Source organism: Muscardinus avellanarius (assembly GCF_963383645.1).
Source record: "Muscardinus avellanarius genome assembly, chromosome: 3".
Lineage (NCBI taxonomy): Eukaryota > Metazoa > Chordata > Mammalia > Rodentia > Gliridae > Muscardinus > Muscardinus avellanarius.
The window spans coordinates 38151281-38175031 of NC_137788.1; the positions used below are offsets into that span (position 1 = coordinate 38151281).

The 23751-nt window shown below is 47.7% G+C and overlaps 1 protein-coding gene across 1 annotated transcript in view; it reads left to right on the forward strand.

Annotated features, from left to right (window-relative positions):
• Window positions 1–2129: 2129 nt before the first annotated feature.
• ARMH1 (armadillo like helical domain containing 1) overlaps window positions 2130–23751 on the forward strand; it is a gene marked incomplete at both ends in the record, with an annotated part of 35655 nt that continues 14033 nt past the window's right edge. The window contains 5 exons of the mRNA XM_080691400.1: window positions 2130–2335; window positions 5370–5438; window positions 6802–6968; window positions 9997–10193; window positions 12038–12122. Of these exons, the coding sequence (XP_080547526.1) occupies window positions 2130–2335; window positions 5370–5438; window positions 6802–6968; window positions 9997–10193; window positions 12038–12122 (724 nt within the window). The remainder of the gene's footprint in view (window positions 2336–5369; window positions 5439–6801; window positions 6969–9996; window positions 10194–12037; window positions 12123–23751) is intronic.

A 23751-nucleotide genomic window follows, 5' to 3' on the forward strand; every position in this document is an offset into this window, starting at 1 on the left:
GGCTCTCGGCAGCTTTTAGTGAGACCCTGTTTCCAAAATAAAATATAAATGGGTCTGGGAGTATAGCCCGGAGGTAGAAAGCCTCTGGGTTCCACCCCCAGAACCACCAAAAAAAATAATAATAATTAAAAATAAAAAGGGCTGGGCTATAACTCAGTGGTAGGATGTCTCTTGGTTCAATCCCCAGTAACACACACACACACACACACACACACACACACACACACACACACACACACACAGTTGTTTTGAAGTTGGGCATGGTGGCACATGCCTGTAATCCTAGTATTTGGGCGGCTGAGAAAAAAGGATCACACGATAAAAGCCAGCCTCATCAACTTAGCAAGATGCTGTTTCAAAATAAAAAATAAAATCTGGCTGAATGTTTGGTTCAATGGTAGAGTGCCCCTGGGTTCAATTTCCAGTACTCCAAAAAGAAAAAATTATGTTTAAAAAATAAAATTTTAGAGCTGGGCGTGGTGGCACACACTTATAGTAATTCCAGCATTTGGGAGGCTGAGACAGATGTGGACAGCCTCAGCTACTTAGTGATAGTGTGTGTAACCCAGTGAGACCCTGTTTCAATAGCAGAGCATGCTGGCACATGCTTGTACTCCCAGTATTTGGGAGGTTGAGACAGGAGGATCACAGGTTTGCATCTAGCCTCAGGAACTTAGCAAAACTCTCCTCAACTTAGTAAAACTTGGTTTCAAAATTAAGAAAAATAGGGCTAGGGGTATAGCTCAGAGGCAGAATGCCCCTGGGTTGTTCAATCCCCAGTACTGAAAAAAAAGACAGAACGAAGGAGAGAAAGAGGAAAATATTGAGGGGTATTTCTCTAATATTTAAGAACAGATACAAAAAAGTTCTTTTGAAGAGTTAGTATGAAAGCCCAAGTACAGGGTTAAGGAGAACTTTACCTTAGCTGATTGACCTAAGAGAGAGGTCTCTAAAGACCCCAAATCTCTGACCTTATGCAGTGTCAGCCAGTAGAGGGGCCCAGGTTTTCTGCAAGCACCTGATTCTCAGCGGCCTCCTGTGGTCTTTCAGGTGCTGGCATCATCAGGGAAGGCTTTAGCTCCTCAGCAAAGCCAGGAAAGAAGGGGAGGGGAGGAAGAAGGCTGAGGTTCATCCATGGGAAAGCTACACACGACTATATATACATAAGCTACATGCGCCTATGTAGATACAGGTGAATATAACATTGTCAACCTAGACACTCAGGATGGGGAGGGAGGGACATAGGGAAGGGGAGAGGATACCAAGTACTGTGTGAATATATGCATTGTCAATATGATCTACATTATGATGTGAGACTATAAAATATATAAGAGACCAAATGTTTACTATCTTGATATTCATAATTCCATTACAACCCAGCTAGAGTCTCCCTGTCTAAGTAGCTGGTGGCAGCCTAGAGTGGATGTCCCTTGTGACTATAGCACTGGGTCTGCATGGCTTTTTTTTTTTTTTTTTGAAACAGGGTTTCACTAAGTTGTAGAGGGCCTCACTAAGTAGGTGAGGTTGGCCACAAACCTGCGATTCTTCTGTCTCAGCCTCCCACATGCCAGGATTACAAGCGTGCACCACCACGCCCAGCTTATGCATGGTTTTTTTTTTAATACTGGGGATGGAACCCAGGGATATTCTACCTCCGAGCTATACCTCCAGCCCTATCTTTTATTCTTTATTTTATTTTATTTTATTTTTTGTTGGTACTGGGGGTGGAACCCAGGGACCTTCTACCTCCGGGCTATACTCCCAGACCTATTTTATATTTTATTTGGAAACAGGGTCTCACTAAGTTGCTGAGAGCCTCACTAAGTAGCTGAGGCTGGCTTTGAACCTGCGCGATCTTCCTGTCTCAGCCTCCCAAGCGCGGGGATTACAAGCGTGCGCCACCACGCCCGGCTTATTCTTTATTTTAAACTGGGTCTCACTGAGTTGCAAAGGGCCTCACTAAGTAGTAGCTGAGGCTGTCGTCGAACCGCGATCCTCTGTCTCAGCCTCCCAAATGCTGGGATTACAAGCGTGCGCCACCAGGCCCGGCTTATGCATGGTTCTAAACATCCTATAACCTGTCTGTTTTCCCTCTCTTTGTAGCCAACCTCAGGACTGATTGATTGATCATGACTTCTATAAAGGAGCAGGCAGCAATTAGCAGGCTCTTAAGTTTTTTACAAGTGTGGGACAATGCTGGCAAAGGTGCAAGGAGTCACATCCTCAGCAATTTCATTGAAACCAACCAAGGCAAGACTGGCCCTGAACTGGAGCAGGAGTTTTCCCAGGGAGCCAGCTTGTTTCTTATACGTCTGACCACCTGGCTTAGAATCACGTATCCTTTGCTGAAGAGGGAAAAGCTTTAAAAAAAAAAAAAAAAAGCCGGGCGTGGTGGCGCACGCTTGAAATCCCCGCGCTTGGGAGGCAGAGACAGGAGGATCGCGCAGGTTCGAAGCCAGCCGCGCGCACTGGCTTAGGAGACCCTGTTTCCAAATATAAAATGTAAAAATAGGTCTGGGAGTGTAGCCCGGAGGTAGAAGGGCTTCCAGGAACCCCAGTACCACCAAAATATATATATACATATATATACAGTCTTCAAAAGAGGAAAAGAAGCCAGAAGTGGTGGTGCATGCCTGTAATCCCAGTACTTAGGAAGCTGAGACAGAAGGATGGCAATTTCAAGTGTAGTTAGAGGTGGAATGGCCCTGGGTTCAATCCCCAGCACCACGAGAGAGAGGGGTGGGGGTGGGGTGGAGATTCTCTCCTGATTCTAATATTTAAGAACAAAGCAGTTGAAGATAAAAGTATGCCACAAGTCAAGAACCTGTCGTCTTTTTGTCTTCCCAACCTATTAAGTGTGTCCTTATTCTTTTTTCTCTCATCCTTTATTTCTCCCATTGGAGTTAAAGTAGCTACTCCTTCTGTTTAGGGCTAAATCATATTCTATACTTGAGTCCTTTCCCATCTCCTTAGGGACCCTATTTTTTTCTCTCTTGTAGCTTTCCCCTTTGCCTCATTACCCACTTTTTTTCATCAGTTTTTTTTGTTTGTTTGTTTGTTTGTTTGTTTGTTTGGTGGTACTGGGGTTCCTGGAAGCCCTCCTACCTCCGGGCTACACTCCCAGACCTATTTTTTACATTTTTATTGGAAACAGGGTCTCCTAAGCCAGCGCGCGCGGCTGGCTTCGAATCTGCGCGATCCTCCTGTCTCCGCCTCCCAAGCTCTCCAGTTATATCACATTTTGGAGAAAACAAATCAATATAGCATCATTATCTTTTGCAAAACTTACTACCACATGATCCTAAACTTTGTTAATCTTGAACTTCCAGAGTAGATCAGTTACAACTAAGGATTTATATGTTGCAATGATAATATCATTAGTTACTGTGTGTGTGTGTGTGTGTGTGTGTGTGTGTGTGTGTGTGTGTGTGTTACTGGGGATTGAACACGGGGGGCATTCTACCTCCAAGCTACACCTTTTTGTTGTTGTCGTTTTGAAACAGGGTCTCACTAGGTTGCTGAGACTCTCATCAATTTGCTGAGCCTGGTCTCAGGCCTGAGATCCTCCCATCTCAGCCTCCCACATACTGGGTTCACAGGTCTGCACCCCCGTGCCCTACTCATTAGTTACTGTCCATTGAGTCTTTTTATGCTGTAGGCACTGAACTCTGTACTATACAAATATTATCTCATTTGAGCCTAACACTCAGCTTAATAGGTGGTTGCTTTATAGATTTAAAAATCAACCTTGAAAAGGTTGAGTGGTTTACTGGTAAATGGCAGAGATAAGGCTTGAAACGGTCCATCTGTCCCAAAGCCCATATGCCATTCACTGTACATCAAAGTCTACCCCCAGTGGCCAGTGGGGCCCCGCAGCCCCACCCGCAACGCAGCACAGGGACAGCAGCCACATGAGTGGGCCTGCTCCTGCATTTGCCTGCAGGCAGAAAGGCCTGGCAGGAAGAGCTCAGGCTCTGAGTCAGGCCCCAGGTGCAAATCCAGTTCCATCAGTTGCCTTTGGTTACCTAGCAGAGGGAGTTACTAGCAGAGTGAGTGAAAATACTAACAGTGCCCACTAGAGGGCTACAGTGAGGATTATGCATATTTACAGTGCAAGCAAAGCTGCTAGCTCCGTGGCTGGCACACAGTAAATGCTGGTACTTGCTGGCTCCTACTGATACTGTAGCAACCTTCAAATCTAATTGATGGAAACAATAGAGCAGAAATATGCATAGTGAGAGACTGTAAAAACAAGACCAGCCTGGAAGGAAAGGAGATTACAAAAGCTGGTCATCCTAGCTGGTCCCTGAAGAAAAGGGGGAGAATGCACTGAGAGGAAGGGGACAGGGGATGAGGGAATGGGGAGGGGACTAGGCAGGAGTAAAGAGTTACCATGCGGGCTGATGGCCTGGCCCAGCTACGGCGGCAACAGGCAGGGGAGCCTGGCTCCAGAGCGAACAGTTTTTGCAGCAAAGAGCCTTTCCTAATGAGCCAATCTGTCTCCACTTCTATTGGCATCCTGGGAACCAGGGTGCAGCAGAGATAATTTGCCTCCTGCCCCCACCCTCCCCCCAACAAAGCACCATTACCTCCAACCCATTACATTAGCCTTTATCAGTGTTGGAAGCGCTCAGTCATCCTCCATGAGCTGCAATAATTCCAGCTAATTTCTTAAGTGTTCTAAGAGCCTGTGATGTGTTATGAGCCTAGTAATTGTTGACTGGTTCCCTTTCTGTTGCGGCTTGATTTCATACCTTGTATTCAGGCTGATGCGTGCACGGGGTGCTTTATTACAAAGAGGCTTTTTGCAAAGGCTCACATTAAAAAATAACATTAAATACGGAGGTTGTTTTAAATCAGAGTTTAATTTTTCCTCCATCTCCTGTTATTCTTATTAGAATGTCATGCAGTCCTTCATAAGGATAGCAACCGCCAATGTAAAACTTGGAGCAAGCGCAAAAACTGAAAATTAATGGCGATGCTGATTGTTTCTAGAGAATTCTAGGAATGGGGCCCTAAATAAGAAACTAGGCTGGGACTCAAGGATACAAAGGTCACGGCTTAGAGGAGCTTGAGAAACTGACCCTCAGCTTTCTCAAGCACCTCTGATTCCTGCCAGTCTTCTCGCTCCCTCGGGAGCCTGTCAGCGCCATGTTGGCTGAATTACCCTGGAGGAACTTTCTGGACAAGGAACAACCCAGCACTCCTAGTCCCCCACACACGCCATGTGTTGCCCGTCCCCTTCAGCTAGCGGATGCAGTTCAGCTGCTCAGTCACCCTGGGCCTGAGGTGGTACCAGGGGTCAGACACAGGATCCGGGTGCTGTGTGAGAGAGCACCCCAAAATGCATTCTTTAACTTGTCATACAGCTACATGACTGGGGTAGCTTTGGAAAAGCTGCTGCAGTCCATTGGCATCTTCTTGTCGGCAGTGAACAGGTGAGTTCCACTCTGCAGAGGTCATGGAGTCTTGGTCATGTATCAGGCTCATGGTGCCCTTGGCACTCACGACACATGGGACCATGACTCTAGGTATCAGTAGGCATCCAGAGCCCGTGGGATGGGCCCAGAGGTGGCATTGCCCCTGCCATGGCCCCACTCACTCCCTCATCGCAAGTGTCCTGTTGGCCTTTACTCGTCCGCTCCCTTGTGGTTGGGGATTACAGAAAACCATCTCACACTGGACTCTGGAAAGGGGGATGTACTAGAGCCAGGCATGGTGGTGCATGCTTGTGACCTCAGTACTTGGGAGGCTGAGACTGGAGGATCACAGGTTCAGAGCCAGCCTCAGCAATTTAGGAACTTCTCAGAAACCAAGTGAGTACTTTGTTTCCAAAGAAGAAATAAAGTCAGGCCAGGGTGTAGCTCAGAGGTGTAATGCCCCTGGGTTCAATACCCAGTACCAAAAAAAGTGGGGGTTATGTATTGGCTCACTGAAAGTTCAGAGGGTGAAAATTCCTATTGCAGGCCTGAATAGACCCAGGGGTTCAAACAGTGTCACGATACTTGGTCTCTTTCTTTCTCTTTTCCTCCATTTCTCAAGTTGTTCTCCTCTGTATTCAGAGACCTCTATGTGCTGGGGTCCTCAGGAGCTCCAGGCACGCATCTCTATATCTCAACTACACTAACAAGAGAGCACATCTTTCCCATGGGGTCCCAAGAACACCCTGGCTTTGAGCCTTATTGGACCAACTTAGACCACCTGCCTGGTCCTGAACTAGCGCCTACAGTCAGAAGGATGACATGCCCCCTCACCTGTTTACCCCACCAAACCCACATGGCTCATGAGAGGAGGAGGCACCGTTTCCCCAGGGACAATTTAGGTGCCATTACAAGAAGGAGCAGGAAGCCAGGCATGGTGGCACACACTTGCAATCGCAGTAGTTGGGAGGCTGAAACAGGAGGATCACAGGCTCAAGGACAACCTCAGCTACTTAGGCCCTCCCCAACTTAGTGAGACCCTGTTTCAAAATAAAGAATAAAAAATTAAAAACAGGGTTGGAGGTATATCTAGGTGGTAGAATGCCCATGGGTTCAATCCTTAGTACTGTAAAAAAAAAAAAAAAAAAAAAAAAAGGTGGACAGGCTGGAAAGCCAGAAACAAGAAATGTACATTGTATTTAATTCCAGCATTTTCTGCCTGCCAGAAGGAAGAATTTCCAGGCTGTTGTGCCCCTTTACCTTTGGACATTTGATGAATAGGAGGCAAAGTAGATGGAGAAAGTACCTTGGGATCCCTTAGAAAGATCAGTGCAAGGAGCTTGACAAGTGTCTCACTGTGGCTCCTCTGTCCCCTGGACAGTAATCGGTACCTGAGAGAATTCCTTGAGGTTGGAGGTGTCCTGACGCTCTTGGAAATACTTGGGCTGGAGAAGATCAAGGAAGAGGACAAGAAAGAGTCCATCAAGCTGCTTCAGGTCATTGCCAGCGCCGGCAGGAAGTACAAGGAGCTCATTTGTGAAAGCTACGGTGGGTACCGCGGGTGACTCCCAGGTCTCCCCGGCCGGGGTGGAACGGGGCGGCACCACGCGATCCATCATGGCCCAGGGCCACGGAAGCACCACAGACAGCGGACTCAAGCAGCTTCTGGAAGAAAGGATCTGTGACTTTCTTGATTCATCATTTGTTGAAAATTTTCAATAGTGGTTTTAGAAATACTGCTTAATTTAGCCAGGCACAGTGGTATACGCCCGTAATTCCAGTCACTCAGGAAGCTGAGGCAGGAGGATGACAAGGTTGAGGACAGCCTGGACAATTTAGCAAGACCCTGTCTCAAAATAAAAAATGAGCTAGGCATGGTGGCGCACACCTGTGATCCTAGTACTTGGAAGGCTGAAACAGGAAGATGACAGGTTCAAAGCTGGCCTCATAAATTTTAGCAAGGCTATCAGCAACTTAGCAAGACCCTGTTTCTTAGTTCATTTATTTATTTATTTTTATGTTTTGGTGCTGGAGATTGAATTCAGGGGCATTCTACATCTGAATTATACCCCCAGCCCTATTTTATTTTTTATTTTGAAACAGGGTTTCACTGAGTTGCAAAGGGTCTAAGTAGCTGAGGCTGCCTGTGAGTCGCGATCCTCCTGTCTCAGCCTCCCAAGTACTGGGATGACAAGTGTGCGCCACCATTCCCAGCATGAGACTCTGTTTACAATAAATAATAAATAGGATCGGGGATATAGGTCAGAAGTAGAAGGCTTTGGGGGATGGAGGGAAAAAAGAAGTAGAAGGCCTCTGAATTCAATCCCAGCACCATAAAAATACAAAAGGGCTCTGGATGTACCTCAGTGAAAAAATAAAATACATATGCATGTAATCTTTCAACTAGGCATGGTGGTGCACATTTGTAATCCTAATATTTGGGAGGTTGAGACAGGAGGGTCAGCTGTTTACAGCCAGCCTCAACTCCTTAGAGAGGAACTCTGCAACTTAGACCCTGTTTCAAAAATAAAGAATGAAAAATAGAGCTAGGGGTATAGCTTGGAGGTAGAATGCCCCTGGATTCAATTCCCAGTACCACAAAAAAAGTAAAAAAAAAAAAAAAAAAAAAAAAAACTTTCACACATCCATTCAACAAAGGTTTGTTAACTGTTGTCTAAAATCCTGTTGAAATGGAGTTATGAGTAACTCCAGAAATAAAATTAAAATAAGACTCTTCAATAGCTACTATGTGCTAGGTATATGCAAAGGTGCTAGGGATATAAAGATGACTCAGATGCAGTCTTTTGTGTTCAGAGAGCTTGCAGTTTGGTGAGAAAGGAAACAATCCAGAAATGTCAGTAATCTATCCAGTGCTCTGCAAGAGGCTTGTGAGGAGACACCAGCCGCCCATTCCTTTCAAAGCTCCCCCACTCTGCACTTTGACCATGGCCCTGCTTTTGTTCTCCTCCATGGCCTTGCTGAGCTGTGTCTTTATCCATACAATAGGATGAACACATTCTGGGATTAAATAAAGTAATATTTTTCAAAACATTTGGGCCGGGCGTGGTGGCACACACTTGTAATCCCAGCGCTTGGGAGGCTGAGACAGGAGGATCACACAGGTTCGAAGCCAGCCTCAGCTACTTAGTGAGGCTCTCAGCAACTTAGTGAGACCCTGCTTCCAAATAAAGTATAAAATAGGTCTGAGAATGTAGCCCAGAGATAAAATGCCCCTGGGTTCCATCCTCAGTACCGCAAAAAACAAAAAGAATAAAAAATTGGGCTGGGAGTGTAGCTCGGAGGTATAATACCCCTGGGTTTCATCCCTAATACTACAAAAAAAAATTGTAAATTACTGGACACTCTACAATATTACCATCCAGCGGTAAAGCTGTGCGTTTTAGCCAGGTATGGTAGCAAACTCCCATGATCCCAGTACTTGGGAGGCTGAGACAAGAGGACCATGGGTTTGATGCCAACATCAGCAGCTTGGTGAGATGTTCAGCAATTCAGCAAGGTGCTGTTTCAAACAGGGCTGGGAGTGCAGCTCAGAGGTACCATTTCTAGTACCATACATAAGTGTTTTATTTGTACACTTTGTAGAACCATTAAAAAAGTGTGTGTGTGGCCGGGCGTGGTGGCGCACGCTTGTAATCCCCGCGCTTGGGAGGCGGAGACAGGAGGATCGCGCAGGTTCGAAGCCAGCCGTGCTGGCGTAAGAGACCCTGTTTCAAAAATATAAAATAGGACTGGGAGTGTAGCCCGGAGGAAGAAGGGCTTCCAGGAACCCCAGTACCACCAAAAAAAAAAAAAAGTGTGTGTGTGTGTGTATGTGTCTCTGTGTGTGTGTATGTGTGTGTTACTAGGGATTGAACCCAGGAGCGTTCTACCTGAGCTATACCTCTAGCCATACTTTGTTATTTTCCTCTATAAATAGGGATCTCACAAAGTTGCTGAGGTTGGCCTCAAACCTGTAATCCTCCTGTCGAGTTCTCCCAAGTAATGGGATTACAGGCATGTGCCATTTTAATTTTTTTGTGTGTGTGTGGTACTGGGGGTGGAACCCAGGGGCTTTTCTACCTCTGGGCTATACTCCCAGACCTATTTTATATTTTATTTGGAAACAGGGTCTCACTAAGTTGCTTTCAACCAGTGCAATCCTCCTGTCTCAGCCTCCCAAGCGCTGGGATTACAAGCGTACGCCACCACGCCCGGCTAAATTTTAAAACACAGATTTTATCCAGGCATGGTGGCACACACCTGTAGTTTCAGCACTTGGGAGACTAAGGCCGGAGGTTCCCTTGAGCCCATGAGTTCAAGACTAAGCTGGACAACATAGTGAGACCCCCATCTCAAAATCAAAACAAAACAAGAACAAAGCGCAGCTTTTTACATGCCTGTGCTGCAGCAAATCCTCGGCCCCACACAGCGAGAGGGTAACAAGACACGATGCAACATAAAAACCAAGCCTCACCTTTTCTTCAACTGACCCGGCTTATATAAAAAGACCTAAATTCTATCCTTATTATGTAATCTCGAGTGGATTCCAATATCACATTTTCACTTCTTTGCCCAGGTGTTCGATCCATAGCAGAATTTTTGGCAAAGTCTGAGTCAGAAGAGACCCAGGAGGAAGTGCAGGTCCTGTTGGACTCGTTGGTCCATGGTAATCCCAAGTACCAGAATCAAGTGTATAAAGGTCTGATAGCTCTGCTGCCCTGTGCGTCCCCGAAGGCTCAGCAGCTGTCCCTGCAGACGCTCAGGACTGCCCAGGTGAGCCAAGGCTGCGAGCTCCTGCGGTTCTGATACAATTACCTGGCAGCTGCGCTCTCCCCGCAAACCCCCGCAAAAGCAACAGGACTCAGCCTCCCGGCATGTCGGCTGTTCAGTCAGTGTCACTTCCAGAAGCCAAGGCGGGCAGAGTTCATGTCTCCCAGCAGAGTGATTTGTCCTATTTACTTAAGGATCAGAAAGATGTTGGCAGACTTCAAAATGGTTGAGACAAGCAACAAGGCTGATGAAAGGACTGCAGGAAAGATTAAAGGCGTCAATTTGATAAGGAGAGCATCATGGCACATTTGTAGCCAGCATCTAAGAGAAGAGGCCAGGTCTCTGCTGCTTGGAAAGGCTCTTCCTGTTAGCTTCTGCCCCTCTCTCAGTGCCCTGGGATGCGAGTGAGGTCAGGTTTGGGGCACCGTGACCACGGGAAGACATTGGGCCCGGTGAGGAGGAGACTGAGGTTTTGACATGTACCATCAAAAGCTCTCAAAACCGCTCCGCAGGACAGGCTGGAGACGGGCCGGCGGGGCCATGAAAGAGAGGCCCGACGGTGGCGGTGGGAATAGAGGCAACCCGGTTGGATAGGCATTTCTGAGGTACAGGGAGTGAGACTAAGGGCAGGAAAAGAAAAGGAATTCAATAGACACTCAGCTTTGGGCTTGGACAGCAGGGCAGAGCTGGAGTATAGCGGAGAAATCAGTTTGGCTTGGGGAGAGTCAGGTTCTAACCCAGTAACCTTGATGCGCCTGTGCAATTCCCAAATGCCCATCCGAGGAGCGGGTCCGGCTGGTGGCAGAAGACAGAACTGGGTCGCTTTTTTAAAGAACACTGAATCCGGAGCCTTTCTCCCGTCGAATCTGACAGCTCTCGGGTGACCCTTTGTAATGCTGTTCCCTTTAAACTCCCCCAGTGATTCTGATCCATAGCTCAATTGAGGAATCACTGTCCAGAACGGCCAGGAGGGATGCCCACTGGGCAGTGAAAAATAACAGTCTGAAGCTCCAGAGAAAGGCCCAAGATGGAGACATCAGTTTGAATTTCACAAGCAGAGAAGTGATAACTAAAAGGGATGGAAATAAGATCCCCAGGCAGAGGCAGAAGAGCAGGGACATCTGGGCGGGAGGAGCGAGAGGAAGATGCCATCTGATTAGCATCAGTAGTTCCCGGCTCCACTCAGTGCCTCCACATGCAGGGCTGCCCTGGGAGCTGGCCCGCGCCGTCTCTTGGTCTCCACGGTCCCTGACAGAGGCAGCGTGGGAAACGTTTGATGAGGCAGGAGAGAGGGGAGGACTGGTGGGCGAGGTTCCTGGGGAAGAGAAGATTTCAGGATCTTGGGTGTGTCCCCCTCCCTGCCCTGCGTGCTCCTCCCCCAGCCAAGGCCAGGCACCTTATCCCTGTACCTCCCCTGGTGGCCAGGCCTAATGCCTGAGCTAGGGAGCCCAGTGGCGCCGCAGGCAGGTTCTCAGTTATACGCAGCCACACTACCACACTCCTCCATCTCCGCCACCCACCTGGCACTGGCTGTTTGGAAGTGGGCATTTCATTTCCCCCAGGTGTACAAGCTCTAAAGAACAACTACCTTAAGCCGGGTGTGGTGGCGCACGCTTGTAATCCCAGCATTCGGGAGGCTGAGACAGGAGGATCATGGTTTGAGCACAGCCTCAGCTACTTAGTGAGGCCCTCTGCAACTCAGTGAGACCCTGTTTCAAAATAAAGAATAAAAAATAGGGCTGGGGTGTAGCTCAGAGATAGAATGTTCCTTGATTCAGGTTCCATCCCCAGTACTGCAAAGAAAAGAAAAGAAAAGAACCACCTTGTCTTGTTGTCTGTCCTGTCAGTCCATCATCGGAGCCACACACCCCAGCATCGTGGACTGCATCCTGAAGCTGCTGGGCACCATGCACCTGGAAGTCCAGTATGAAGGTAGGATCCTCCTGCGGGTGGCGGAGGTGACAGTGAGAGCGAGGCCCGCCAACTCCGGAAAGTCCCAGCCAGGTGTGGTTGCACACCTGTAATCCCAGCTACTCAGGAAGCAATTTGAGGCCAGCCCAGACACCTGAGCAAGACCCTGTCTCAAAAAATAGAAAGCACCTGGCGTGGTGGCGCACACCCATAATCCCAGCACTTGGGAGGCTGAGCAGGAGGATCACAGATTCAAAGCCAGTCTCAACAACTTAGTGAGGTCCTCAGCAACTTGGTGACATCTTGTTTCAAAATAAAAAAATAAAAAGGACTGGGGGATCTAGCTCAGAGGTAGAATACCCCAGAGTAAATTCCCCAGTGCCCCCCCAACACACACACACTAAAAAGAGCTAGGAATGCAGCTCAGTGGGAAAGTGTCCCTGGGTTCAGTCCCTAGTATTGCCAAAAACAAAACAAAACAAAAACCTTAATCACAAAGAGCCATGTCGCTTAGCATCTTGGGTAGCCTTGACAGATTGACAGATGGCAGACGCTGGTTCAATACCAATCAGCAGGCTCCCCAGAAAATGACAGTCACACTCCCAACAAAAGTGCTTTTGTTGTTGTTGTTTTGTTTTTGTGTTTGGTGGTACTGGGGTTCCTAGAAGCCCTTCTACCTCCAGGTTACACTCCCAGACCTATTTTTTTTATTTTTTTATTTGGAAACAGGGTCTCTTAAGGCAGAGAGGCTGGCTTCGAACCTGCGCGATCCTCCTGTCTCCCCTCCCAAGCGCGGGGATTACAAGCGTGCACCACATGCCCGGCTCACACTCCGTGCTTTGAATCAGCCACATGATGCCTGACAGTTTTTAGAATCGCCTGCGTCAGCCAGGCGGTGCACGCTTGTAATCCCAGTACTTGGGAGGCTGAGACAGAAGGATCGCAGTTTGTGGACAGCCGCAGCTACTGAGTGAGGCCCTCTGCAACTTAGTGAGACTCCATTTCAAAATTAAAAATAGCCGGGCGTGGTGGCACACGCTTGTCATCCCCGCGCTTGGGAGGCAGAGACAGGAGGATCGCGCAGGTTTGAAGCCAGCTGCGCGCGCTGGCTTAGGAGACCCTGTTTCTAAATAAAAAAATGTAAAAATAGGTCTGGGAGTGTAGCCCGGAGGTAGAAGGGCTTCCAGGAACCCCAGTACCACCAAAATAAATAAATTAATTAATTAATTAAAAATAAAGCTGGGTGTGGTGGCGCATGCTTGTAATCCCAACATTTGGAAGACTGAGAAAGGAGGATCCCGGTTCAAGGTCAGCCTCAGCTACTTAGGCCCTTTGCAACTCAGTGAGATCATGTTTCAAAATAAAGAATGGGAAATAGAGCTGGGGGTGTAGCTTGGAGGTAGAATGTCCCTGGGTCCCATCCCCAGTACTGAAAACAACAACAACAACCTACTGACTAGCCGGGTATGGTGGCATACACTTGTAATTCCAGTACTTGGGAGGCTGAGAGAGGAGGATCACAGGTTTGAGGACAGCCTCAGCAAGTAGTGAGATTGCATTAACCTAGTGAGACCTGTTTCTAAATAAAAATAAAAATAGGGCTGGGGGTATAGCCCAGAGGTAGAATGCCTCTGGGCTTAATCCCCAGTCACACACACACACACACACACACACACACACACAATCTCCTGACTCCCTCCCCAGTCTCACACACACACACACACACACACAATCTCCTGACTCCCTCCCCAGTCACACACACACACACACACACACACACACACACACACACACTCCTCACTCCCTGTTAGAGCAGAGCACTGGAGCTGGGGAGATACCCCAGTGAGGAGGTGGAATGGCGGATGGCAGAGGGACCTAGGTAAAGGTCAGACCCAGCTGTTGGCACTGGAGCACGAGGGTAACCTGGCAGTGAGTCCTGTTAGGAAGCTTCAACACCCCCCACCCCGTCTAGATTGTCGAAGCCTTCGCGCCCGCCCCGGGGGCAGGCCACGCCCACTCGCCCTCTGCGCGGCGGCCTGGACCCGCCCCGAGCCCCACCCACAGGTCAGCCCTTCCCGCGCGCGTCACCTGGCACGCTGACCCGCCCGTCGCGCCCCCCTCGTAGGAGCTGTTATCCGCGCACACGTGGGATTCCTGCAGCTGCCCTGGCTTTAGCCCGTGGGCCCCCGCGCGGCCCCAGGCGCGTGCTGGGTCTTTAGCCATGTGGAGTGAGCGGCGACGCTGCACACCCATGCTGCACACCTGCCTGAAGGCTTTTCTCCCCCGACCGAGCCACCCCAGGGCAGGGAAGAGGACTGAGCCGTCGCTTTGCCAACTCGGGGTCTGGGACACAGTGGGTACTCAGTAAAAGTTTGTTGCACAAATTATTTTTTATTTATTTATACTGGAGATTGAACCCAGAGGCATTCTACCTCCAAGCTACAGTCCCAGCCCGACTTTATTTCTCATCTGGAAGCAGGATCTCTCCAGGTTGTTGAGAGCGTCGCTAGGTTGCCAAGGCTGGCTTTGAACCCGCGATCCACTTATCCCAGCCTCCCAAGTACTGGGGTTACAAGCGTGCGCCCCCACGCCCGGCGCGTTGCACACTTTTTAGAAGCAGCGGCTTAGCTTACATCATGCCGCTGCACCTCCAGACGACCGCGCCCAGCTCCTCCAGCCCGTCCGCACTCGCTCGAAGCCCACGCGTGGCGCGCGGCCCTCCCTGCGCTTGGTTGACGTCAGCCTCGTGTGATAACAGTGAAGCTGTGTGTCTCAAAATAACCTCATTTAGCCGGGCGTGGTGGCGCACGCTTGTAATCCCCGCGCTTGGGAGGCTGAGACAGGAGGATCGCACGGGTTCGAAGCCAGCCTCAGCTACTTAGTGAGGCTCTCAGCAACTTAGTGAGACCCTGTTTCCAAATAAAATATAAAAAAGGTCTGGGAGTATAGCCCGGAGGTAGAAAGCCTCTGTGTTCCACTCCCAGTACCACCAAAAAAAAAAAAAAAAAAAAAAAAAAAAAAAAACCTCATGTGCTTCCAGACCCATAACAGTTGCTGATGGAATGAACTAATCTTGTTTTTTTTTTAAACCAGTGATTTCAATATAGTGTAATACAGAGAATGTCTATGCAGTGATTGTCCACTAGGGGGAACTGTTCCGCTTGATCTTGCAGAGTGGAAGGGAGAGCCGGCTTATAGGAAACTCCTCCCACGGCAGGGGAGGGGCTCTGAGAGGTCTAAACCCGGGTCCTAACAGTGGGTGGCCAGAGAAGTCTGAGAAGTTTCTCGGAGACTGAGAGTACCAAATTGCAAATCCTGGGGGCCCAGGATGATGGCCACAGAGTAGAGAAGTTTGTGGAGCCGGGCGTGGTGGTGAGCGCTTGTAATCCCAGCATTCAGGAGGCTGAGACCTGAGGGTCCCGGTTCACAGACAGCCTCAGCTACTTAGTGAGGCCCCCCCGCAACTCAGTGAGACCCGGTTTCAAAATAAAGAATAAGCCGGGCGTGGTGGCGCATGCTTGTAATCCCCGCGCTTGGGAGGCTGAGACAGGAGGACCGCACAGGTTCGAAGCCAGCCTCAGCTACTTAGTGAGGCTCTCAACAACTTAGTGAGACCCTGTTTCCAAATAAAATATAAAATAGGTCTGGGGGTATAGCCCGGAGGTAGAAAGCCTCTGGGTTCCACCCCCAGTACCTAAATAAATAAATAAATAAGGCAGGGAGTGTAGCCCCTGGGTTCCATCCAAAAAAAAGAAGTTTGTGACCAAGAGAAGTCTGGATAAGAGCAGAGAGACTCTGTGGATAGAGGTGGGATGACTGGCCTCCAAGGGTAAGGCTGGCTGGGCACTGTGGCGCACCTGTGATCCCAGTACTGGGAGGCTCAGGAGAATTGTAGGCTCAAGGCCAGCCTGGGTGATTTATTGAGACCCTTTTGAAACAGGGTCTCACTCTATTTCCCAGGCTAGCCTCTAATCTGTGATCCTCCTGCCTCAGCCTCTGGAGTAGCTAGGATTACAGATATACATCACCATGCTTGCTTGCTTGCTTGCTTGCTTGCTTGCTTTCTTTTTCTTTCTTTCTTTCTGCGTGTGATACTTCAGATTGAACCCAGGGGAATTCTATCTCTGAGCTACATCCACAACTCTGTTTTATTTTTTAGTTTGAAAGGGTCTCACTAAATTGCGGAGGCTGGTCATAAACCTGTGATCCTCCTGTCTCAGCCTCCCAAGCACTGGGATTACAAGCATGCGCCACCATGCCCAGCTTTCATGCCAGCTCTTTATCTACCCTTTCTATCTACATTGTTCCCTGAGTGATTTGGCTAGTTCTGTGACTTTAAATACCATACACAGATATAAGTATAGAGATAGATAAATTTACAGCTCTGGCCCCGATCTCTTCTGAAGACTCCATGTGAATGTCTAATAGCTCTCAAATGGATGGCCACAGCAAAACTCATTTGCATCCCCAAACCTGTTCTTTCTCTTGTTTTCCTCTATCTCACTAACAAAAGTACCCAACAACCCAATTGCTCAGGTAAAAAAATGTAAGAATAAACCAGGTGTGGTAGCACATGCTTGTAATCCCAGCAGTTGGGAGGCTGAGACAGGAGGATGGTGGGTTCAAGGACAGCCTTGGCAACTTAGAGAGGCTCTCAGCAACTGTAGCTGAGGCTGGCTGCAAAACTCCAATCCTCCTGTCTCAGCCTCCCAAATACTGGGATTATAAGCATGTGCCAACACACCCGGATTCCTTTTCATTTATTTTATTTTAGTATTAATTATTATTATTTTGCAATGCTGGGGATAGAACCCCGGAGCATTCTACCTCTGAGATACACCCCCAGCCTTATTTTTTTTTCTGGGTCTGGGGATGGAACCCAGAGGCATTTGACCTCTGAGCTACACCCCCTGGCCTATTTTTTATTCTTTTGAAACAGGGTCTCACTAAGTTGCAGAGGGCTTTACTACTGAGTAGCTGAGGTTGTCCGCGAACCGCGATCCTTTGGTCTCAACCTCCCGAATGCTGGGATTACAAACATGCGCCACCACGCCTGGCTCCCCAGCCTTATTTTTATGCTCTCTCTCTCTCTCTCTCTCTTTGTTTTCTTCGTGGTACTGGGGTTCCTGGAAACCCTTCTACCTCCAGTCTACACTCCCAGACCTATTTTTATATTTTTATTTGGAAATAGGGTCACTTAAGCCAGCGAGGCTGGCTTCGAACCCGCGCGATCCTCCTGTCTCAGCCTCCCAAGCGCGGGGATTACAAACGTGCGCCACCACGCCCGGCCTTATTTTTATTCTTTATTTTGAAACAGGGTCTTGCTGAGTTGCAAAGGGCCTCACTAAGTAGCTGAGACTGGCCACAAACCACAGTCCTCCTGTCTCAGCTTCACAAGTGCTGAGATTACAAGCGTGCACCACCATGCCCAGCTTTTTTTTTTTTTTTAAACAACATCTTGCTAGGTTGTTGAGAGTCTTGCTAAATTGCTGAGGCTGGCCTTGAACCTGCAGCCCAGAAAGTGTAAGGTCAGATATCACCCCTGAGAGAGGCTTTCCCTGCCCATCTCCAAAGCGGCCCTTTCCCCCATCACCCACTTTGGCTTCTCTCCATTGTGTCATATCCCCCAACCTGTTTTTTCAGCCCAGTTGTCCAACCACAGTCCCACATGCCCAGGGCAGGCATATGTCTTTGTGACCCTTTATTTCTTTTGAGAGTTCTTAAGTTCTTAGAGGAAGGCAAGAGAGGGTAAGACTTCTAGAGCAGAGGCTGAAACTTAGAGTTACCTATTGCTTGTAACAGGACACCCCAAATTTGGTGCAATACAACTACCACTACCCTATGACATTCACACATTCTGTAGGTCAGTGTCTGGAGCCTCAGCTGGCAAGATGGGGCTGGGTCTGGAGTGAAGCTCCTGGTGATCAGGATCCAGAAGAGTTGTACCTGCTTTTCCTACTGGTCCAGTCTCCACTTGATGTTAGGAGGTAGTCTTCATCATGAGAGGGATATATGTATATGTATATGTATGTGTATATGTATATGTATATGTATGCATATATATGTATGCGTACATGTGCATGTATATGCATATATATGCATATATATGTATATGTATGCATATATATGTGTATATATGCATATATATATTTATTTATACTAGGGATTGAACCCAGGGACATTCTACCTCTGATTTATACCCACTGCCAGCCCTTTTTATTTTTTATTTGGAAACAGGGTCTCACTGAGTTGTTGATCCTAGCCTCAAACACGAGATTCTTCTGTCTCAGACTCCCAAGTACTAGAATTACAAATACGCACCACTACATCTAGCTCAGTTTTTATGTTATAAAATATAGCATTAGCTGGGCGTGGTGGTGCGCACTTATAATCCCAGTATTTGGGAGACTGAGACTGGGGGATCACGGTCACGGACAGCCTCAGCTATTTAGTGAGGCCTTTCGCGACTTAGCGAGACCCTGTTTCAAAATAAATAATAAAAAACAGGGCAGGGGGTGTAGCTCAGAGGTCGAATGCCCCTGGGTTCCATCCCCAGACCCTCAAAAAAAAAAAAAAAGAGAGAGAGATAGAATTAGGCTACTTCTAGTACACTGGAGATGGTCCGTATTATCCTTTGAATACGCCTCTGCTTTCCTACATAAACCTCCGTACCTCTAATACATACATATTGATCGATTGATTGATTCTGAGTTTGTCTCCATCCTCTTGAATTATGCATCAGAGTCAAGCCCTGGCCTTGAGCAGTGCAAGGGGTCTGGAATCATTTGGGGCTTGGAAGGAGGACTCAGCTGGAACTGTCACCTATGGCACTTGTACTGGACCTCTCTACAAAGCCTTGGCTACTCACAGTTTGGTGGCTGGGTTCCAAAAGGGCACAGCAGAGGGCAACCTTTTTTTTTTTTTTTGACGGTACTGGGGATGGAACCCAGGGGCATTCTGCCTCTGAGCTACACCCCCAGCCCTGTTTTTTATTCTTTATTTTGAAACAGGGTCTCACTGAGTTGCAAACAGCCTAAGCAGCTGAGGCTGTCTGCAAACCATGATCCTCCTGTCTCAGCCTCCCAAATGCTGGGATTACAAGCGTGCACCGCCATGCCCAGCTTATCCCATTTAATATGAATGAATCAAAATCGAAATTAAGTGGGGCGGGCTCCAGAACGGTCTTACTCAGAACCCATCTCCACTTATAATTGCTTTGAAGTGAAGAACGGCAATTTGCTCCCCAGGAGCATCTCCATTCCAGGAAGTGCTGGCAGGCAGGGACCTCGCCAGAGCCAGCAGCCTGGCCACAGCGGCGGCTGTTCACTGTCTCCCTCCCTAGAGAGGAGAAACGCAAAAGCCAGAGAACGTTTTTGGAAGAAGAAATTAATGAATACTATTGGGAATTGGAAGTACGTATGAAAACATATTAGTATCTTTTACAAATAAATTATTATCTTAGGAACAACAAAGTCACCATGATTTAATTAGAAGCAGACTAATTTACTGTCAATTAATTTGCCAAATACATGCTTGCCAAAAATCAATTGGCCAAATAGTCAATTTGCTGAGTGGCCAATTTACCAAATTTCCAACTTACTGAAGATATGTCTCCTTTAAATATTAGTAAAGTTTAGAGTAGTTTATGTCTGTTGTATTAATGAGACCTAGGGCTGAGCGTGGTGGCGCACGCTTGGGAGGCTGAGACAGGAGGATCGTGGTTGGCGGACAGCCTCAGCTACTTAGTGAGGCCCTTTGTAACTCAGTGAGACCCTGTTTCAAAATAAAGAATCAAAAATAGGGCTGGGGGTATAGCTCAAAGGTAGAACCCCCTGGGTTCCATCCCCAGTACCACAAAAAAAAAAAAAAAAAAAAAAATGTATGAGACCTGAAAGAGCCCAGGAAAACCAGACCTTCTGAGATGTAGGGGCTTCTTGGCCCCGCATCTCCCTCTCCCTGCCTGGCCCTCTCCCTATCGCCTCTAGACCGTGCAGTATGGTGACTCCAGCAAGTGCCCTCACCAGGTTCCTGCTCCCTGTCCCCTTCCCTGCCACTACAGAGTGCTTAGGCAGGGACAAATGGCCACTGCTCTAGCCAGGCATGGTGGTGCACGCTTGTAATCCCTGAGCTTGGGAGGCTGAGACAGGAGGATCGCACGGGTTCGAAGCCAGCCTCAGCTACTTAGTGAGGCTTTCAGCAACTTAGTGAGACCCTGTTTCCAAATAAAATATAAAAATGGTCTGGGAGTATAGCCTGGAGGTAGAAAGCCTCTGGGTTCCACCCCCAGTACCACCAAAAAAAAATAAAAATTAAAAAAATAAAATGCTGCTCTAAAGATGAAATGGCTGGGCATGGGATGGTGGCTCATGCTTGTAATCCCAGTATTTGGGAAGCTGAGACAGGAGGATCGCAGGTTTGCAGCCAGCCTCAGCTACTTAGTGGGGCCCTCCATAACTTAGTGAAACCCTGTTTCAAGGAACACACTTGTAATCCCTGCACTTGGGAGGCGAAGACAGGAGGATCGCGCAGGTTTGAAGCCAGCCTTGCTGGCTTCAGAGACCCTGTTTCCAAATAAAATATAAAATAGGTCTGGGAGTGTAGCCCGGAGGTAGAAGGGTTCCATCCCCAGTACCATCAAAAAAATAAATAAAATTTAAAAATTTAAAATTTCTGAAAGTATGTATAAGAAATAAGTTTATGGTAAAACTGAATTGTTGCCAGGTGTGATGGGCCACGTTTGTAAGCCAGTACTCGGGAAGCTGAGACTGAGGCAAGAGGATCGCAGGTTCGTGACCAGCCTCAGTAACTCAGTGCGGCCCTCTACAACTAAGAGACCCTGTTTCCAAGTGAAATATAGGTCTGGGGATGTAGCTCAGGGGAGGTAGAATACCCCTGGGTTAGCTCCCCAATACCACACACACAAAAACAAAAAAATAGGCCGGGCGTGGTGGCGCACGCCCTGCACTTGGAGACAGGAGGATCACGCAGGTTTGAAGCCAGCCTTGCTGGCTTAAGAGACCGTTTCCAAATAAAATATAAAATAGGGCTGGGAGTGTAGCCCAGTGGTAGAAGGGTTCCATCCCCAATATCACTAAAAAAAAAAAAAAAAAAAGCCGGGCATGGTGGCGCACGCTTGTAATCCTCGCGCTTGGGAGGCTGAGACAGGAGGATCACGCAGGTTCGAAGCCAGCCTCGCTGGCTTAAGAGACCCTATTTCCAAATAAAAATATAAAAATGGGTCTGGGAGTGTTGCCCGGAGGTAGAAGGGTTTCCAGGAACCCCAGTACCACCACCAAAAAAAAAAAAAAAAAAAAGAAGAAAAAATAAGGCTAGGGGTGTATCTTAGGGGTAGAATGCCCTGGGTTCAATTCCCAGTACTTCCCCCCAAACAACAACAACAACAACAACAAAACTGAACTGTTTGTGCGTTTGGAAAATGGTTATTTGCAAAATGAAATAACCTGGTTGACCTAGAGCCTGGAATTCACTTGGCTTGCTAATAAAAAGATCAGGTTTCTTGTAGTGAAGTTGAAAAGCACGCTTGTCAGGCCCAGGCGACAGTGGCTGAACACGCTACTGCACTAGCAAGGGGGCGTTGGCCCTAGAACACCAAACAGGACATGTCTGAATGTGTGGCATCTCTTCACCCTCTAAAGACCTGAAGAGACTCCGGCAGTGGGCAGGAATCTCATTGCTGGTTTTCCTTAGGTTCTTGGTTTTGGCAGTTGTTTAGGTGATAAACTCAAAGAAGGGTAATTTATTTATAAATCAGTCACAGATTCACCAGGCATGTGGCACACACCTGTAACCCCACTACTTGGGAGGATGAGACAGGAGGATCACAGGTTCAAGGCTAGCAAGACCCTGTTTCAAAATAAAAATAGGACTGGGGGCGTGCCTCAAAGGTAGAAAGCCCCTAAATTCAATCCCCAGTACCACACACACACAAAAAAAAATGAAGTAGATTAACATAACATAAAATAGCCATTTTGGGGAATTGAGGGTAACAGAGATTGAACTTAGTAGCCTTTTATCTCTGAGCTCACCTGTATTCTTTTTTTTTTCTTTTTTTTTTCTTTGGAGGTACTGGGGTTCCTGGAAGCCCTTCTACCTCCGGGCTACACTCCCAGACCTATTTTATATTTTTTTTTTATTTGGAAACAGGGTCTCTTAAGCCAGCACGGCTGGCTCCGAACCAGCACGATCCTCGGGTCTCCACCTCCCAAGCACGGAAATTACAAGCATGCGCCACCACGCCCGGCTTAGTTTTATTTTTTCATTTTGACTCAGGATTTCACTAAATTGCTAAGGCTGGCCTCAAATCTGTAATCCTCCTGTCTCAGTTTCCCAAGTGCTGGGACTATAGGTATGTACGTACACTATACCCAATTTAAGGATTTTTATTTTTATTTATATGTGTGTGTGTGTGTGTGTGTGTGTGTGTGTGTGTGTGTGTGTGTGTTACTGGAGACCAAACCCAGGGGCATTCTACCTCCGAGCTACAACCCCAGCCCTATTTTTTATTCTTTATTTTGAAACAAGGTCTCACTGAGTTGCAGGGTCTCCTTACTAAGTAGCTGAGGCTGTCTATGAACCATGATCCTCCTGTCTCAGCCTCCTGTATGCTGGGATTACAAGCATTGTGCCACCATTACCAGCTTATTGTTTTTTTTTTTTTTTTTTTTTTGAGACGGGGCCTCACAAAGTTGCTGAGGCAAAGGCTGAGGCTGGCCGAGAACCTGTGATCCTCCAGTCTCTGCCTCCCAAGTACTGGTATCACAAGGCTGTGCCACCACGCTGGGCTGGGAGTTTTAAATTATAGCAGCCATCCTAGTGGGTGTGGACTGCATTTCCCCTAATGAATAAGACAGTGGAATTGCTTTTCACGTGCTTGCTTTCTTCTCTTATATGTGTCTTCTTCAGAGAAATGTCTATTCAAGTGCTTTCATCCATTTTAAAAACTTGTTATGTTGTTGTTGAATCGTAAGAGTTCTTTGTATATTCTGGATTCTAGGCCCTTATTAGATATAGGGTTCCTCCCTCGCTGTAGGATGGCTTCTCACCCCCACCCCTCACTGGGGATTGAACCCAGGCTCTCACGCTAGGCAGGCACTCCCACGAGTCACGTCCGTCCGGGCTCCATCTTTTCACTTTCTTGATAACTTGATAATGTTTTCTGTTGGTTGACTTTTAAATGATTTCAAGCCGGGCGTGGTGGCGCACGCTTGTAATTCCCGCGCTTGGGAGGCTGAGACAGGAGGATCACACAGGTTCAAAGCCAGCCTCAGCTACTTAGTGAGACCCTGTTTCCAAATAAAATATAAAATAGGTCTGGGAGTATAGCCCTGAGGTAGAAGGCCTCTGGGTTCCACCTCCAGTGCCACCAAAAAAAAAAAAGATTTCAGTTTCTCGTGTGTGTGTGTGTGTGTGTGTGTGTGTGTGTGTGTGTATTACTAGGGATTTAATCCAGGGGCATTCTACCTCTGAGCTACAACCCCAGCTCTTTCTTTCTTTCTTCCTTCCTTTCTTTTTCTTTCTTTCTTTCTTTTTTATTTTTTACAACAGGGTCTCCCTAGGTTGCTGAGTCTTACTATGTTGCCGAGGCTGTCCTTGAACCTAAAATCCTCTTGTCTCAGCCTCCCACTACTAG